Source organism: Peromyscus maniculatus, chromosome 8, assembly GCF_049852395.1.
Source record: "Peromyscus maniculatus bairdii isolate BWxNUB_F1_BW_parent chromosome 8, HU_Pman_BW_mat_3.1, whole genome shotgun sequence".
Lineage (NCBI taxonomy): Eukaryota > Metazoa > Chordata > Mammalia > Rodentia > Cricetidae > Peromyscus > Peromyscus maniculatus.
Window position 1 is genome coordinate 92,253,816 of NC_134859.1, and position 18,250 is coordinate 92,272,065.

At 41.6% G+C, this 18,250-nt stretch overlaps 1 protein-coding gene across 6 annotated transcripts in view; it reads left to right on the forward strand.

Annotated features, from left to right (window-relative positions):
- Positions 1-18,250, forward strand: part of Efcab3 (EF-hand calcium binding domain 3) — a 419,664-nt gene that overhangs the window by 390,825 nt on the left and 10,589 nt on the right. The window contains exons 1-8 of one of the 6 annotated variants that reach the window (XM_042282956.2): positions 3,044-3,128; positions 5,047-5,131; positions 8,202-8,269; positions 11,750-11,893; positions 14,252-14,323; positions 15,436-15,556; positions 17,549-17,724; positions 18,060-18,244. In XM_042282956.2, the coding sequence (XP_042138890.1) occupies positions 5,064-5,131; positions 8,202-8,269; positions 11,750-11,893; positions 14,252-14,323; positions 15,436-15,556; positions 17,549-17,724; positions 18,060-18,244 (834 nt within the window). In that variant the 5' untranslated portion in view covers positions 3,044-3,128; positions 5,047-5,063. Of the gene's footprint in view, positions 1-3,043; positions 3,129-3,373; positions 3,765-5,046; positions 5,132-8,201; positions 8,270-11,749; positions 11,894-14,251; positions 14,324-15,435; positions 15,557-17,548; positions 17,725-18,059; positions 18,245-18,250 lie in introns of those variants that run through there. The other 5 variants (XM_042282960.2, XM_042282958.2, XM_042282955.2 and 2 more) reach the window with 5 other exon arrangements.

An 18,250-nucleotide genomic window follows, 5' to 3' on the forward strand; every position in this document is an offset into this window, starting at 1 on the left:
TTCTGTATTTTAAAGAATTATTTTATGTGTAAAGATGTTTTGCCTGCATGTATGTCTGTGCACCATGAGTATGCAATGCTCCCAGAGGCCAGAAAAGGGTGTCATATCTCCTGTGGGACTGGAGTTACAGATGATGGTGAGCCAACACGTGGGCACTGGGAATCAAACCCAGGTCCTCTGGAAGAACAGCCAGTGCTCTTAATCACTGAGCTGTCTCTCCAGCCCTGTGTCATTTTTTTGTTTTTTGTTTTTAAATCATTGTTTCAAGAATAAATCAAGCCGGGCAGTGGTGGCGCATGCCTTTAATCCCAGCACTCGGGAGGCAGAGGCAGGCGGATCTCTGTGAGTTCGAGGCCAGCCTGGGCTACCAAGTGAGATCCAGGAAAGGCGCAAAAGCTACACAAGAGAAACCCTGTCTCGGAAAACCAAAAAAAAAAAAAAAAAAAAAAAAAAAAAAAAAAAAGAATAAATCAAATAAATCAAGCACTTAGAAAGCAGAGACAGACAAAGCTCTGTGTTGAGACCAGCCTGGTCTACAGAGTCAGTTCCAGGTCAGCCAGGGTTAAATTCAGGACCCTATCTAAAAATAAATAAGTAAAAGTTGATCTATGAGGAGTCAGTCGTGGTCCATGTGTCCATAGCAGTCAGAAGAGAGAGCAATATAAGTGTCCATCAGTGATGAATGGGGAAACAAAACGTGGTGCTCACATAGATTATCTGTGACTCACACCACAACACAGATGAACCTCAAGGATATTATGGAGTGAATGCACCAATCGCAAAAAATAACTACTATATTCTTCTACATATAGGAGATCTCTAGAGTGGTCAGATTCACAGACATAGAATGTAGGGTGGTTATGAGGAGCTGGAAGGAGCAGGAAAAGAGCTGTTATCTAATGAACATAGATTTGGGGCCTTGTGTGTAACAAAATGAGGACAATTAACAATACTGAACTATGTACTTAAAACTGTTAATCTAGGAACAGGGGGTAGCTTTAGGGTAGGAAGAGCACTTGTTAGCCTACATGAGACCCTGGTGTTGATCCCAGCGCACACAAAAATGGAAGTGAAAGTAGTTGCTTCCATATAATATAGATTTTAGCACAATTAATAATAAATAACAATTGGGAGTTTTTACTTCTATCTAGGGACTTGGCCCATGCCTGTAGTCCTGCATATTTGTGGGGCTGGGGCAGGAGGAATTTGAGCTCATGAATTTAAAGCCAGCCTAGGAAAGCATAATGAGGTTCCCTCTCTAAAGAAACCACAGTTTAGGGCTGGAGAGATGGCTCAGCGGATAAAAGCTTACACTGTTCTTCTAGAAAAGTACTGTTTGATTCCCAGAACCCACATGGTGGCCCACAACCATCTGTAACTTTCAGGGAGTCTGGTGCCCCCTTTTGGCTTCTCAGAGCACCAAGCACACATGTCACAGACACCTAGTCAGCCAAAACACCTATACACGTAAAGTAATTTTTAGGATTATCCTAAAATAATAAAATAGGAGATGGAGAATTGGCTCAGTGGTTAAGAGCACTTGTATGTTGCAAAGGATCCAGGTTCGATTCCCAGCACCCACATGGAGGCCCACCACCTCTTAGATAACAGGCAAGTATGTAGTACACAAATATTCATGCAGGCTAAACACTCATACACATAAAATAATAAAAATAAAAATAATTAAATATTTTTTTTTGGTTTTTTTGAGACAGGGTTTCTCTGTGTAGTTTTGCACCTTTCCTGGAACTCACTATGTAGACCAGGCTGGCCTCGAACTCACAGAGATCTGCCTGCTTCTGCCTCTTGAGTGTTGGGATTCAAGGCGTGCGCCACCACTGCCCAGCATAAATAATTATTTTTAATAATTATTATTTAATAATTATTGGTATATAATAACTATTGGTATTAAATAATAAACAGTCAGACCTAGAATAGGAAACAACCAGAAACACTGCCACTGAGTAAAGCCTGAAGCATTTTTCAAAGCCAGAGTCTGTGTTTATCCACCATGGATTACAGGCCATCCTACCCCATGTGCTAGAGCCGTTTGTTGTTGTTGTTGTTGTTTGCTTGTTTGGGGGGGAGTTTTGGTTTGATTTATTTAGTTTTTTCGTTTTTGGAGATGAGTTCTTACTTTGTAGCCCTGACTGACCTAGAACTTCCTAGGTAGACCAGGCTGGTCACACACACACACACACAGAGATCTTCCTGACTCTGCTTCCCAAGTGCTGGAATTAAAGGTATGGGCCACCACTAGCTTCGAGGGTTTGAATGTTATGAGAAAAGTCAAAACATGATATTATAGTTTCTGCCTGATTGTCAGCTTTTCCTTTTTTATTTTTGTTTTGAGACAGAATCTTAAACTCACAGTCCTCCTGCTTCTGCCTTCCAACTACTAAGATTATAGGCACACATCACCATGCCTGGCAATTTTAATTGCTCTATTTAACTTACTTTTCTCACTATTAAAGAATGCAAGTGGGCTGGAGTGACGGCTCAGCAGTTAAGAGCACTCGGTGCTCTTCTAGAGGACCCAAGTTCAAGTCCCAACACCCACATCACATGGTTCTCAACTGCCTGTAACTCCAGCTCCAGAAGATCCCATACCTCTAGCCTCTGTGGGTACCTGGACTCACGTGCATAGATACACACATATATACACAGGTATTAGAATTTTTTAACTTAAAAGAGAAGAGTATAAGCACATGGGATTTTTTTTCTTCCCTTTCTGTACTTAAAAAATTAATGAAATGGTTTTTAATTACTCCCCAATCAAAGGACCTGGGTAAAATGCTTTACTTAAGTAAGTTTTAACAGACTAAAGAAAATATACCAATATATAATTTGAAGCAAAAAAAAAAAAAAAGTCCTCTAAAGTCTCAACAGGCTCAAATTGTTATGATTCTGTAATTCATTTCCTCGTGTACCACAGGGGTACTGAGTGAACCCCACTGAGTACACATTTGCTGTAACCCTGGGAGGAGCCTGCAGGTCCCCATCTCCCTGAGCAGTGAGTGAGGTCACAGCTGTGTGATGGAACAAAGCCTTTATTGGATTCCTGATCTGAAGGCTCAGATAAGGCTGGTGGGTTGCTAATGTTGGTTAGTAGCACAGCTCAAAAGTAGGTAATGTCAGAATTTTGTATGATTCTATGCTGAGTTCTTTTTTAAAAAAATATCTATCCACTATATAAGAAATTGAAGGTATTTATTTTTAAGTAATGATTATTTTGAGCCATGGGGGCAATTTCAAAGCACCGTTCCAGTGTCGACATTGTTGAGCGCCTCTGAGGTTCCTAGCTTTATGGTGGGTTCTAGATTCTGAACATTGTGTAATTGAGTTCTTTAGAAAGCTGCTTTCCAGGTTCTGAGGCAATGACCTGGGGAGAATGAATTCTAACCAAACATTCTGAAATGTGTTTTTTCTTTTTTTCCTGGTTTAAGAGTACTTGCAGATTCATTATTCCCAAGCTAGCAGCCCTGTCTGCTAGCCCCGTCAGTGAGCGTCCTGATCCAGGGTAGAGTTTGGAAAGCTAACTGGAGTGATTAAGAACCCAAAGGGGATGACTGCCTCCCAGCCCCTGGTCTGCAGCCTGGTTCTGAGACTCTGCAGGGGGCCAGGGGAAGCCATAGTATTGAAAGAAAGCGTCTGTGCAAAGGCTATCCTTTCTGCTTTTATGAGAAAGCAGTGGGCAGGGATATGGGTCCCAGAAGGAAAGCCTCTGAAAATGTACTTAGTAGAGTGTCCTGAGACTGAAACAAGTAAGCAGCTAGTTTAGGGATGCTTTAATACTTTCTTCTTGGCCAATTGTGACGTGAAATGTTTCAGAATAAATTTTGTCTTTAATTTTTCCTATATATTTCCACATGCTTTGTATCCTGTGCTATTTTTTAATTAGTTAAGGAATACAATTTGATGGTTTGTTATATGTACACATTGTAAAATAATTACTACAATCAAACTAACATACCAGTCACCTTTACATAGTTATTATGGGGCAAATTTCAAGTACTCTGAAAAGTAGTGCTACCTAGCCATGGTGTTATACACTCAGTCTGTACAAGCTACTCCTCTTTCATAAGTGAAGGTTTGTGCTCCTTACCCAACCTCTTCCTGTACACACCCCCTTCCCACCATTCCATACTTCAGTGGGTTTGACTTTTTGGGATTCTACATGCAAGTGAGAAAATATTTCTCTTTGTGTGCCTGGCTTATTTTACTTAGCATTTATTTTGTTTGTTTTGTTTTTTAGGGGGGTTGTCTTTGTTTTGGTTTTAGTTTTTGGTTTTTGGAGACAGGATTTCCCTGTGTAGCTTTGCGCCTTTCCTGGTACTCACTTGGTAGCCCAGGCTAGCCTCAAACTCACCTGGCTCTGCCTCCTGAGTGCTGGGATTAAAGGCGTGTGCCACCACTGCCTGACATTTAGTTTTTTTAAAGACTTATGTTTTTACTTATGTGTGTGTATGTGTGTGCAAATGGCCGTGGAGGCCAGAAGAGGGTGCTGGATCCCTTGGGACTGGACTGTAAAGATGGTTGTGAGCAGCCATGTAGCCTGGGAATCTGGTTCCTCTTAAAGAGCAGTAAGAGCTCTTAACCACTGAGCTGCCATCTCTGAAGCCCCGGCATTTAATTTTATATAAGATCAAAGAGACATTATTTGAAAGGTTGAGCTATGACAAGAAATTTTGCTCATGGATCTTGGCACAGTAAAAGGACCTTTCCACACAGCCCTCCAATCTTGCATAATTCTAGCTTGGATTTGCATATGATGCCATGCTTTGAAACCCTAAACATTTTAGCCCCAGGCCTTGAGCAGGAAAGAATGCAAAGAAATGAATGAATAAACAGATATAGTGGCACTTGCCTGCAATTCTAGTACTGGGAAGATTCGGACAGGAAGGACTGAGTTCTAGGCCAGCAGAACTACAAAGTGAGATCTTGTCTCAAAAAAAAAAAAAAGGAAATAAATAAATAAATGGGTGGATGGATGAATAAATGAATGAATCTGTGGATTGATCCTTTATTGTATCTTCTGAATTCCAGAAAGAGTCTCTGGCCAAATGGCAGTTTCAGGACTTAAATCCACACTGAAGCTGAAGCCCCTGAAAGCACCTCTCTTTCACAGGAGGTAGGTGATGAAGTGTGAGCAGACTATACAGAATCTTTGGGTAATGAATGTCCAAATTACATTACAGAGACTGTGATGAAACAAGGAAGACTATTCTGTTCTATGGTAAAGTTACTTAAAACATCTGAGTAAAGAGTTCCTTATATTCTATTTCTTTTGTATGTGTGCCCACATGCATACACCACAGCATGTATATGGGATGGAGGTCAGAGGACAGCTTGTATGTGTGCCCACATGCATACACCACAGCATGTATGTGGGATGGAGGTCAGAGGACAGCTTGTATGTGTGCTCACGTGCATACACCACAGCATGTATATGGGATGGAGGTCAGAGGACAGCTTGTATGTGTGCTCACATGCATATACCACAGCATGTATGTGGGATGGAGGTCAGAGGACAGCTTGTATGTGTGCTCACGTGCATACACCACAGCATGTATGTGGGATGGAGGTCAGAGGACAGCTTGTATGTGTACTCACATGCATACACCACAGCATGTATGTGGGATGGAGGTCAGAGGACAGTTTGCAGAAGTCAGGTCTCCCCTTCCACTCTGTGTGTCCCAGGAATCAAACTCAGATCCTCGGGCTTGGCAGCAAGCACCTTCCCACTGTATCATTCTGTTGGCTTATGGGAAGATTTTTCTTGCAATAAAAAAAAAATTAACATTCTTTTTGGCTAGAAAAACACAATTTTCATCCCCTTTCTCCCAAATGAAGTCCAGTAAATTAGCCATGAAGAGCCCTAATGCGATACAAGGGAGATTCTCCTATTAGTAGCAATGTTTTTGCTCAATCAGCTGCCAATAAATTCTAATAAATAATCACTAATTGGCTGAAAGTGAGACCCCAAGATACATTTTGTCACACAATAAAAGGGAAAAAAAACCCTCTCTCCCAACTGCCCATTTTCATTCCCGCTTTGAAAGTGTTTTCAACTTTACCACTGCTAAGCAATAAATTTCTGACATTTTCAAAGGAAGAAGTAGGGAAATAACTGCATAACAGCCAAACCCTTGTTATCACTGTCTCCTTTGGAAATGGTGAGTTCTTTGACATTGAAAATAATCCAACAAAGACTAAAACCACAGGCCAACAGAATCCCCACTGTAGGGGAGAGGTGAGGCTGGTTTTTGTTTCAAATGGGAAGTTCCATGATCCTTTGAAACAGTATAAAATAGACTTTCTGTGGGGTTTAGTCCAAGATGAAGTTTGAAATGGTTCCACAGGTTTTCTTGTTCTTGTTGTTTGTTTGGTTGGTTGGTTGGTTGGTTGGTTGGTTGGTTTTCGAGACAAGGTTTCTCTGTGGACCAGGCTGGTCTCAAACTCACAGAGGTCTGCCTGCATCTGCCTCCTGAGTGTTGGAATTAAAACTGTGTGACACCACCACCTGGCTCCACAGGTTTTTTTTACTTGTAATTAGCAAAAATCTTTGTCCACCTGGCCTTCTGCTTGGCTTTGGGTTTTGACATATTTCTGTGTCTGCTTACATCTTTCACGTCATACAAAAATAAACTATTTTTATTTGGAAATGCAACACATAGATAGTAACCTTAGTAAGAGCAGACCTGAGTCTACAGAAGATCAAGTTAGGAAAGGGAAAACACATACACACACACACACACACACACACACACACACACACACACACACACACACACAAAGAAATCGTGTTAGTAAAAGCTGGGAAAATAAAACAAGTTAGATACAATTTCATGCCAAAAAGTTGCAAACAGGACACCTTTAGACTTCACCACTTTCTTCTATCCCAGGCTACTCTAAAAATAAATTGAATCTAATGCTCTAGTAGGTGTAAAGTAAATCATAATGGTTTTATTGTTTAGCCATAATATTTATTATTCCTTCTAGTTTTACTGATATCTACTGTTTCTCGTAAAACCACAAAAACTGGGGCTGGAGAGGCGGCTCACCAGTTAAGAACACTGGCTGCTCTTCCTGGGCCTGGGCTCAGTTCCCAGCACCCACATGAAGGCCTGATGTCCCTTCTGACTTCCTTGGGTACCAAGCATACACATGGTGCACATACATACATGCAGGCAGGCAAGACATTCATATACATAAATTATAGAATAAATCTTTGTCGATGTTTTAATAAAAATAAAACCACAAAAGTAAGAGATTCCGTATTCTTAAAACTTTTGTTATTAGTATCAAAACTAAAGACTTCTAAAATAAATTTATAGGAGCTAGGTGTAGTGGCACATGCCTATAATCCCAATATGCAGGAAGATGGAGGCTGGAGGATCAGGAGTTCAAGGTCATCCTCAGCCATGTAGGCTACATGGGATCCTGTCTCAAAAACTTTTATGATTACTTAATTTGCTACTGAATTATACTTAATCAAAAATAATTACATTCCACTTGCTGTATTATAAGCAAAGCTACTTGTGTATGTTCATAAATTATTGCAAATTTACACAAAGCCTCCTGGAAGTATTAATATTTTTCCTCCTTCTCCAGATTTCACTTTCCTGAGGATGTAAAAAGACACCCAGAGCTCCAAACTTTCCAGAAGTGTCCTCTGTCTCTGTCTGTCTCTGTCTGTATCATTTACTTAGTCTCTCTCATATATACTAAACATACATGTTGGCGATTAAAGTTATAAAGTGATAGATGCACAAGTTTCTCTGCACAGGTAGTCAGCACAACATTGTTTTCCAAATCAACGTTTAAGCAATAGTAAACGAGCTTCTAACAATAGTAAGAGCTTCAGTTTTCCAGCCTGGAACTTTGCAATCAAAACCTCCTCTCACACTTACTTACCTGCCTGACTTTGGACAAACCCTTTAATCACCCAGAATGTCTGTTTTGTAAAATGAGGGAAATCGGGTAGTTTTGTTTTTTAGGAGAGGTAAGAACACTGGAAAACACAGGGTGGGCTGCAGTTGTCCTGTCTTCTCAGCCTTTCGGGCAGATATTAGTGAGAGACAGCTCTGCTTAAGCACTGTGACTCTGGGCATACTGTGATGCTCGCCGCCATTATCATCAGCAAAAGTCAAAGGTTGCACTCCTGTGTTAAATCCTATGCTTTTTGTGTCTCTTCTCAGAGATAGAGCATATCTTCCAGGTTATTTACAACACAAAGAATCGAAGCTGAGCCCTTCACAACTGGAAGGTAATGAAAACCATTCTAAATGTTAAAGCCTAACAACAGCCAGGGTAGGGATGGTGCACGCCTTTAATCCCAGCACTCTGGAGGCAGAGCCAGGTAGATCTCTGTGAGTTCAAGGCCATCCTGGTCTACTGAGAGAGTTCCAAGACAGCCAGGGCTACATAGAGAAACCCTGTCTCAAAAATAAACAAACAAAAAAAGGATCTAATAACAACCGCTCCATGTGTCTGTGAACCTGTTTTATTATTTTTGAGACAGGATCTTCCTCTTCTGTCTAAGGCTGGCCTGGAACTCACTGTGTAGCCCTGGCTGGCCTGGAACTCACAGCTGTCCTATATCCTCAGCCTCCTGAGTGCTGGCATTGAAGGCCTGTGCCGTTGCATCCAGCTAGCTCCCACACTGACTTTCTGTAGTACACAGATGAGATTTCAGGGAGAATCTGTATCCTCCTGTTGTTTAAGAGAGGGGAAGTGGAGGGGAGAAATAAACTTTCTAACCAGACATGATGGTACGCACCTATAACTCAGGAAGCTGGTGCTTAATTCAAAGCCAGTCTGCCCTACATATTAGGACGTATCAAAAAATAAAAAATAAACTATTTGCTAGATTGAAGGAGGATAACTTTCATATTGACATTTCTCAAGAATTGAAACAGGCTTGGTCAAATATTTTATTTATTTATTTATTTATTTATTTATTTATTTTTGGTTTTTCAGGGCAGGGTTTCTGAATGCTGGGATCAAAGGTGTGCTCCACCACCACCTGGATAGGTCAAATATTCTTTTTTTTTTTTTTTCCGGGGCTGAGGACCAAACCCAGGGCCTTGCTAGGCAAGCGCTCTACCACTGAGCTAAATCCCCAACCCCAGTCAAATATTCTTATCCAGATAACATAAGGGTGGTTAACAACAAATCCAAGGTCACATATCAATCAGCAAATTGAACAGTACAAACACAAAGTCTCAAGACCAGTCAGTGTGGTAACACGTGTCTATAATTCTAGAATTAGGGAGGCCTCTAGAGGCAAGAAGACCACAAGTTTGAGGACAGCCTGGTCTACATAGTGTTTGACAAGCCAAGTCAATTTTGTTCTCAAAAGACCAAATTAAATTAAAATGGAAATAAAATACCAGGATTTCCTAGAGACAGACAAAAAAATGATAATGATGAAATTTGGTACACTGACTACAGGTCATTGATCCAAACAGCAAACATATATTTAAGCCAACAGTGCTCCAGATATAAGAACATTAAACATGTTCCTGCCCTGGAAGGAAATATGTAGGGAAAATACAGTTAAAGGACAAAATTATCGATGACAGGGATATGAGAGAAGTACAGAGTGCTGTGGGAGCATGATGTAGTGTCCCAGCATGACATGGTGTCCCAGTATGACGTAGTGTCCCAGTTTGATCTTCTGGGGCAAAGAAGGGAGTCCAGAGAAAGCTGAACGAGCAAGTCCAGGAAGAATGCAGAAGAGTGCTCCAGGGAAAGGACAGACTCTATCCACAAAAAGGAACAATGTTATGCCCCAGAAAACCTGCAGGGGGCTGGAGAGACGGCTCTGTAGGTGGGGGCACCTGCTATGCAGGCGTGAGGAGCTGAACTCAGATCCAGGCATAAAATGCTGTGCATGACTATCACCCCAGTACCAAGGTGGGGGAAACAGGAAGATTGCTGAGCTTGCTGGATGCCAGGATTCAATAAAAGGCCCTGTTGTTGTGGATTAGAATATTTGTTTAACTATGTCAAGATGTGTTGCATTTGTTTGTGCTGCAGAATAATTGTTTAACTATGTAAAGATGTGTTGCTGTTTCACCTTGCCTGCATAAGGCACCTGATTGGTCTAATAAAAAGTTGAATGTCCAATAGCTAGGCAGAGGAGAGCTAGGTGGGGCTGGTGGGCAGGGAGAAAAGGAGCCAGACAGACAGACACAGAGGAAGCCGGAAAGCAGGATGGACAGTATATAGATGAGGTAAACAAGCCTCAGGGCAGCACATAGATGAACAGAAATGGGCTCACTTAAATTAAAAAAGGAGCAAGCTAGAAGCAAGCCTAAGGTAAGGCCAAGCATTCATCATTAATAATAAGTCTCCATGAAATGATTTTGGGGGCTAGCAGTCCAAGAAAGCCTTCTTTACCCTGTCTGAAAGGATAAGGTGGAATGTGATAGAGCAGGATGCCTGGCCTCCACACTCAGAGGTGAGCATACCCATACATACACATGTGCCTACACCACTCACACACACAGATGCCCTACACTCAGAGGTGAGCATACCCATACATACACATGTGCCTACACCACACACACACACACACACACACACACACACACACACACACGGATACCCCACACTCACACCTAAAGAAGAAGAGGAGGTGGAGGATGTGGGGAGAGAAGCACCTTTGCCTGCTGAAAACCTGAAGTCTACCTCAAGGTCCCACAGAGTGGAAGAAGAGAACTGACTCTTACAGTTATCCTCTGACTTCCATATGTATGCACTGTCACATACATACATACACCTACATGCATACATACACACACACATACATACATTCTCCCTCTCTTCCACTACTTATTTGAACAATTTGAGAAGTTGATATGTTTGCCCAAAATATAAAATAAATAAATCTATGAGTCTATACTGATAGAAATAAACAATGAAGCTAGGAATATAGGTCAGTAGTAGAGCAGTTGCCTAGCATGTGTGAGGTCCAATCCCCGGTATTGTAAAAAAGAATTAAAATTTAAAATAATTACATATTTAGCACAAAGTAGAGACAAATGACCAAGTAATGGCAACAAAAGGGAAAATAGATTATATATGTGTATGTATATATATATGTATGAATATGTATGTATGTATGTATGTATGTATACATACATATATTTGTTTTCTTGCTACACAGGGTCTGATGTGGCCTATTCTGGCCTCAAACTCACTATGGATTATGGATTATAGGAATGTGCCACTACACCTGGCTCTACATTTGGTTTTCCTACCAGTTACTACGCGTTCTATCTGATTCTAGTTCAAATCCCAAGAAAAGACGGCCTTCTGTCTTTTTAAAAATCTATTATTCACTGGGTAGTGGTGGCACATGCCTTCAATCCCAGCACTTGGAAGGCAGAGGCAGGCGGATCTCCGTGAGTTCGAGGCCAGCCTAGTCTACAGAACTAGTTCCAGGACAACTAGGACTGTTACACAGAAAAAAAAAATCTATTATTCTTCTCTCCATGTTTTTTTCAGAACACAATTGGCTGTATGATTTCTCCTAGCCTTGTTAGCATATATGTTTCTCCCTCCCCTTCTCAACTTCTACCTGGCTGACCTTGCCATTACTGTTTAGCCCAGGTGGGCCTGGGATGATCAGATAATCTTCCCACCACAGCTTCCAAGTACTAGAGTTGTAGACTGAAGTTACCATGCCTGACTGTGTTTCTTCTTAAATAACTGTCCTAACATAATTCCATCTCCTCAGCCTTCCAAAATGCTTACAACTACTTCACCAAGGATAAAACTGGCTGTATTGATTCACATGGATTGATGAGCACCTTAGCTAAACTGGGGATGAATCTAAACACATATGATATCTATAATGAATTAAAGTGTGCTGATCTTGACAGTGAGTATTTTGACTTATTATTTTCCCATCATATACTTTTATGAATATCTGTGTTATCATTTATGCTGTAAGTGCAAGAAATAACTCTCCCTTATTTGCCAAAAGTATACCTCTAAACAAAAGTAAGGTTTATCTTCCCTGATCTACATTTCACTTTCCATGGTTTCAATTAACTGGTCAATTGTGATCCAAAAATATTAACTCTTTCAAGAGAAAAAGACCGCAGTAATATAACTTTTTATAATAGTATATTGTTGAAGCTAGGCAGGGTGGCACACGCCTTTAATCCCAGCACTCAAGAGGCAGAGTCAGGCGGATCTCTGTGAGTTCCCAGCCAGTCTAGTCTACATAGTGAGTCCGAGGACAGCAAAGGCTACAATAAAGAAACCCTCTCACACACACACACACACACACACACACACACACACACACACACACAGTATATTGTTATAATTTGTTGTTGCTAATCTCTGACTACTCCTACTGTATCGGATAAAGTTGATCCCAGATATGTGTATGTGAAGAGACACAGTAGATGCAGGGGTCAGAAGAGTCCCCAAAGTCCCCAAACCTAACAAAACTAACCAAAGCTCTCACTTCACTTCAGGACATTCTCTAAAGTGAACATCATGACAAATACTTGAACAAGAGAAACACAAACTTACTGCCTACTGTCCTGCCAAAGGCTAGGATTGTAGATGAGAGCCGCCACACTCAGGTCTAGCCAAGGTTTTAAGGCTTGGAGGTCTTGAAATGTCACTTCCTATCCCCGTGGACAAGGAACCACTGCGTTTGTATGTGTTTCTCTTTAAGGATATCTATGGAGTATATGTATGAGCTTAAAAAATTTTAATTTTTTGAGAAAATTCCTGTGTGGGAACTAAGAGTGACGGTCCCTTCTCAATACCAAACTGAAGTATTTGTCAGGATGCTCACTTTAGAGGATGTCTTGAAGTAGCTGAGAGGTACAATGGCATAAACAGCTTCACAAACAGCAGAACACCAAGAAAATCCAAGCCCACTGTTTGTATTTAAACCATACAAGTCTCCCTTCTCTCCTGAGAACCCACTAAATTTTAAATGCCAGAGAAATTTTGTTAATGTTTGAAAGCATACAGGTCATGGAATTTGTTTTCTTCTTTGGGGCTATTTATTGTTAGTATTTGGTTTGGTTTTTTGGAGCAAGGTCTTAATATATCCCAAGGTGGCCTCTAACTTGCTATGTAGATGAGGCTGGCCTTGAACCGCTGATGCTTCTGCTTCTACCTCTCAAGTGCTACAGCCTGTGCCTGGAGTCCAGTCTAATATGTTGTGTGGAAAATGTTTGCAGCATATAATTTTCTCTTGCCCCTCGTCACTCAGCTGCCAGAGAATCAAGGTCATTAGAATTATCACTTCTTTCCATTAACTCCATTAACAGTTATTTTATTTTTGCAAGTACATACACATCCTCTAGTAGTAGTTACTGTCTTTTTGTTTAGTTGGTTTTGGGTTTTGGTTGTTTTTTGTTTTTTCGAGACAGGGTTTTTCTGTGTAGCCCTAGCTGTCCTGGATCTCACTCTGTAGACCAGGCTGGCCTCGAACTCACAGAGATCCGCCTGTCTCTGCACCTGGAGTGCTGGGATTAAAGGCATATGCTGCACTGCTTGGCAACTGTCTTTTAATTTTAGAGGCAAGTGAAACATGTAGATAAACTCCTCATGAAAATGACACTCTCTGGCAAAGAACAACAGCAAACAGGTTTTGCGGAATGCCTACACCTTGTCATTGTTCCTGTTGGCTACAGGAGACTAGTGTAATTGTAGATCATCATAAAGACCGAAGTAAATACGAGGATTTTAGGTTCAAGACCAGCATGGGCGACATAGGGAGCACTACCAACAATAATCTCTTTAAGAATGAGGGAGAGGAAACCAGTTTCCCTGAGCATCTTTCCAGCCCTGAGTATGCTGATTTTAAGTGTTAGATGACTCGGGCAACTTTAGCTTTTATACTTAACATACACTAAAGAATTCAAATACATCCTAGCTGGGAATGGTAGCAGGCACCTGTAATCTCAGCAAACTGGAGGCTGAGGCAGAAGGATTGCAAGTTTGAAGCTGGTCTAGGTTATATATAACAAATGTGCTCTCTCTCTCTCTCTCTCTCTCTCTCTCTCTCTCTCTCTCTCTCTCTCTCTCTCTCCTTCCTCCCTCCCTCCCTTTCCTCTCTCTCTCTCTCTCTCTCTCTCTCTCTCTCTCTCTCTCTCTCTCTCTCTCTCTCTCGTCTCTCTCTCTTTCCCTCAACTTTATATACAAACTGTGTATTTATATAAACCTTTAGCAATCTGCTTGCTCTGAGCTCAGCTTCCTGTTGCAGGAGACGGTAAGATCAACTTCTCAGACTTTATAGAGGTGCTGACAGATAAGAAACTCTTCCTCAAGGCTGTGGGTGAGTAGATGACAACCGGCAGCCCTGCCCACTGCACAGAAAACACTATCCCTTAGGCCTCCAGTCAGGAGACAAATCTAGAAGGTAGAGTCTAGGGTGTGAATTTTCTTTGTACTTTTCCTACAAAATAATATCAAACAAACTGATAATATCAGAATTGCAATTTAAATACATCAAGCAGCTCCTGGCCACCTGGGAGACAGTGTTCTTGTCTCTAATGAGAACACTAAGGAAGTGGTGGGTGCAGGAAATTTAGTTTTCCTTCTTTTAATTTATTTTTCTTTTATGTGCATAGATATCTTGTATGTCTAGATCCCCTGGAACTAGAATTACAGACAGTTGTGAACTGCCATGTGAGTGCTGGGAATCAAACCTAGGTCCTCTGGAAGAGTAGTCAGTGCTCTTAACCACTGAGCCATCTCTCCAGACCCTTGTTTTCCCTTTATAGTGTTTTAGTTCTTAACCAAGTGCATGTACTACTACCAAAAGTATTCCTTTTTTTAAAAAAAAAAAATAGTTTTCTAGAGCATGAATGACTTACTGTTTCTACACCCTGATGAAGCCTCAGCCCTCAGTGAGAGACTGGGAGGTTACAGAGCATGCTCTCTTGCCTGTGCCCATCAATCTGTGCAAACTCGAAGCTGCCATCAGGCTCTCATGCTGTTTCTGAACTTAACAGGCTGCCTTGGAAAATCCAACCACTATTCATATCACATGCTCTAGGATTCCAGATTCCAAACCCCACAAGCAGCTTTGAAAACATACCCATGCTTAATCTGTAGACTGTCTGAAGATAAACACTGTGACAAATGAGAGTTTCTCTACAAACTAGGGATTTTCTCTACAAACTTCCTTTCATAGAAGAACAAGACGATAGTCTTTAACATAGTATGCATGCAGATGTTAAAAGTATTACCATATTTACTTAGATGTCATTGAACTATGATTATTCTGTCAGTAATCAAAATGACCTTTCTTCAAATAAAACATTTTTAATGTTTTACCATATTTCTAGTCCCTAATTTAATGTTGTTATAAATTCTCAGCAAATTTTTAATAGATAGCTTGCTTAGAAGACATTTTGAAATTTCTCTTTTCTGTTTCCTCTATAGTTCCAGAAAAGAAACTGTGTTTAGATTTAGCTAACAACCCAGGGATCTTATTATTTGAAATCCTATCAAAACTTGTAGAGACGTCAGCCCTGCACAGAAAGGATATAATAGAGCTAGTAAGGTAAGTGGCAATGGAACAGGGGAAGGCGGCTTACTGGGATGTCCCAGCATCCTGCTCTACAGAGTTCAATCCAAAACAGAAGAAAGGGTCAGGGCAAAAGGCTATGTGCCATGACACTCTCTCGTGGTTCTGAAATGATAAGACTGAGCTCACTCTGTGCTGATGCTCCATGTGGGCATAAGACATAAAGAAACACACACACACACACACATACACACACACACACACACACACACACACACACACACACACACACACACGAGCTAGCCATTCCTAACCCAAGGCAGAGCTGCTGGTGCACAGGCTAGCCCTTTTCTTTACTTCTCAGTCTTCCATTCCTCACCTACAAAATCCAAGTGGTGATCGCAACCCTGCCCTAAAGGGCAGTTGTGGGACGACACAGAACAACACAGCCCAGCACTTAGAGAGTTATGTAGCACAGTGAAAGAAGATTTGCATGTTACTTAATAGAGTCCGGCAGGCAGATCAGGTGCTTGCCCAGGAGGGAAGAGCTGATGTTAGCACAGTGATCTCTGCTAACATGTCCTCTTGTACCCCTCTCACCCCTCCTAAGTGGACAGGACACCTTCGCTAACACTGCTCTTTTTATTGAAGTGGATTGTGGTCGTTGTTTATTTGGTTATCTTATGAGGTGGTTCTTTAACTGCTGAAAAATTTCCAAATCCTGGGAAGATCCAGGAAGCCATGAGACCCTTACTAAATACAGTGAAAAAAATCATCTCCAGGGTATCAAAATACAAGATAACCAGGCACTTGGGAGACAAAGGCAAGTGGATCTCCGTGAGTTCAAGGCCAGCCTGGCCTACAAAGCGAGTTCCAGGACAGTCAGGGCTGTTACACAAAGAAACCCTGTCTCGAAAAACAAAACACAAAAAAAAAAAAAAAATAAGAAAGGTATCAATGTCAAAAATTATAAAAAGAGACCAAGATGGTCCTTACATAAATGGTAAAGGAATCGGTTTAGCAAGAGGAAATGACAGCTGAGGCTGCAGCTCAGCATCTGGAGGCTGGCATGCACATGTCCCGAGTTCAGTCCCCCACACTGGGAAAACTAGTCATAAGCTTTCTAAAAGAAATTAAAAAGAGGAAATAGGGATAGTTGTGTAGCTGAGTGGTAGAATACTTACCTCACACGCACAAAGGCTTGGGTTTGGTCCCAGAACATACAAAACATTCAAATGATACAAATAAACATAACTTTCTAAGCAGGCAAATGGGCTCGGGCTGTGATCCCACCACTCTGGAGTCTAAAGCAGAAAGGACACCATGAGTCCAGGGCCAGCCTAGGCTACAATGTGAGACCCTGTCTCAAAAAAGAAAAAAACTGCATTTCAAAACCCAATACAGGGCTGGAGAGACGGCTCAGAGGTTAAGAGCACTGGCTGCTCTTCCAGAGGACCTGAGTTCAATTCCCAGCAACCACATGGTGGCTCACAACCATCTGTAATGAGATCTGGTGCCCTCTTCTGGCATGCAGGTGTATAATCAGGCAGAACACTGTATATAGAAGGGAGACCGCACTCTTGTAAAGAATTCTTTGCCCAGGACCCTGTAAGCAACCCTAAAAATACACATTGAGTTTTTAAGCCAGAAAGAAAGAGAGGGGAAGGTAAAGATGAGGGGAGGGAGGGGAGAAGAGAGAGAAAATGAGGATACAAAAGAAGATAGGGAGGAAGTGGAGAGAGAGAGAAAGAGAATGCAAAGGAAGACAGAACAGAGACTAAAGTGGAAAGAGAAAGGAGAGCCAGAGGGGAAAGGAGAGGGTCGTGGAGTGAATCTAATAAAAATGCATGTAACGTACAAAAATGCCATAATGACACCTATTATTATCATGTATGATTCACATATGCTAATAAGTTTTGAATAGATTTAAAATAAACATAATCAACATCTATCGCTTGCAGTTTGATTTTCTTTTTGTCCTAACAATTCTTTATTCCATTTCTGAATTACATGTATTTTCTCTTTAAGCTATTTCCGAAAAAAATTCCAGGAAAGCAACGTGGAAAGACTGTGGAGTCCTAGAAGGGGCTTTAGGGCAGACATATGCACTCCTCCGCGCTCAAGCACGGCTGCCTTTGCCAACTCGGCCAGGATCTCCATCATGAAAGAAAGGGATCTGTATAAGTTTCTTGAAGCGCTCAAGCGTAAGCCGTTTTCCCTCTCCCCGGTTACAGACTGGCTTCCCTGCAGCTGGTCAGAAATAAACCCCAGAGGCCAAGAGCAGGGCCCGGGGCTCTTCGAGTAACTGCTCTCCGTCCCACAGAAACCATTTGGAAGCAGAAGTCCCCCTGACTGAGCCCTCTGACACCTGAGTGCAGCCTGAAGGATGGGTGTGGGGTGGGAACGTGCATGCGTGCTACTGAGGCGGAGGAGCCCGGGCCACACGGGAGCAGACGAAAGCGCATTAGGCTCTGCGTGCTTGTCATTCCGGGACATTTTTACATCATTTATAATGTCATTTTTGTTTTTCTCTTTTCAGGGTGCGATCTCCCTACAGGTAGCCCATACTCAAAAATACCTATCTTTCCATTGTTCCCCGATGTGGACGGGATGGTGATGGGAAGGCCATTCAAAGACATACAGAAATTAGAGATGCTAAGGAGAAAGGAGCCACTGAGTTTCTTTGAGGACTATTTTTTCCATAAAAGAGATTGGAAAGCACAGGTGAGT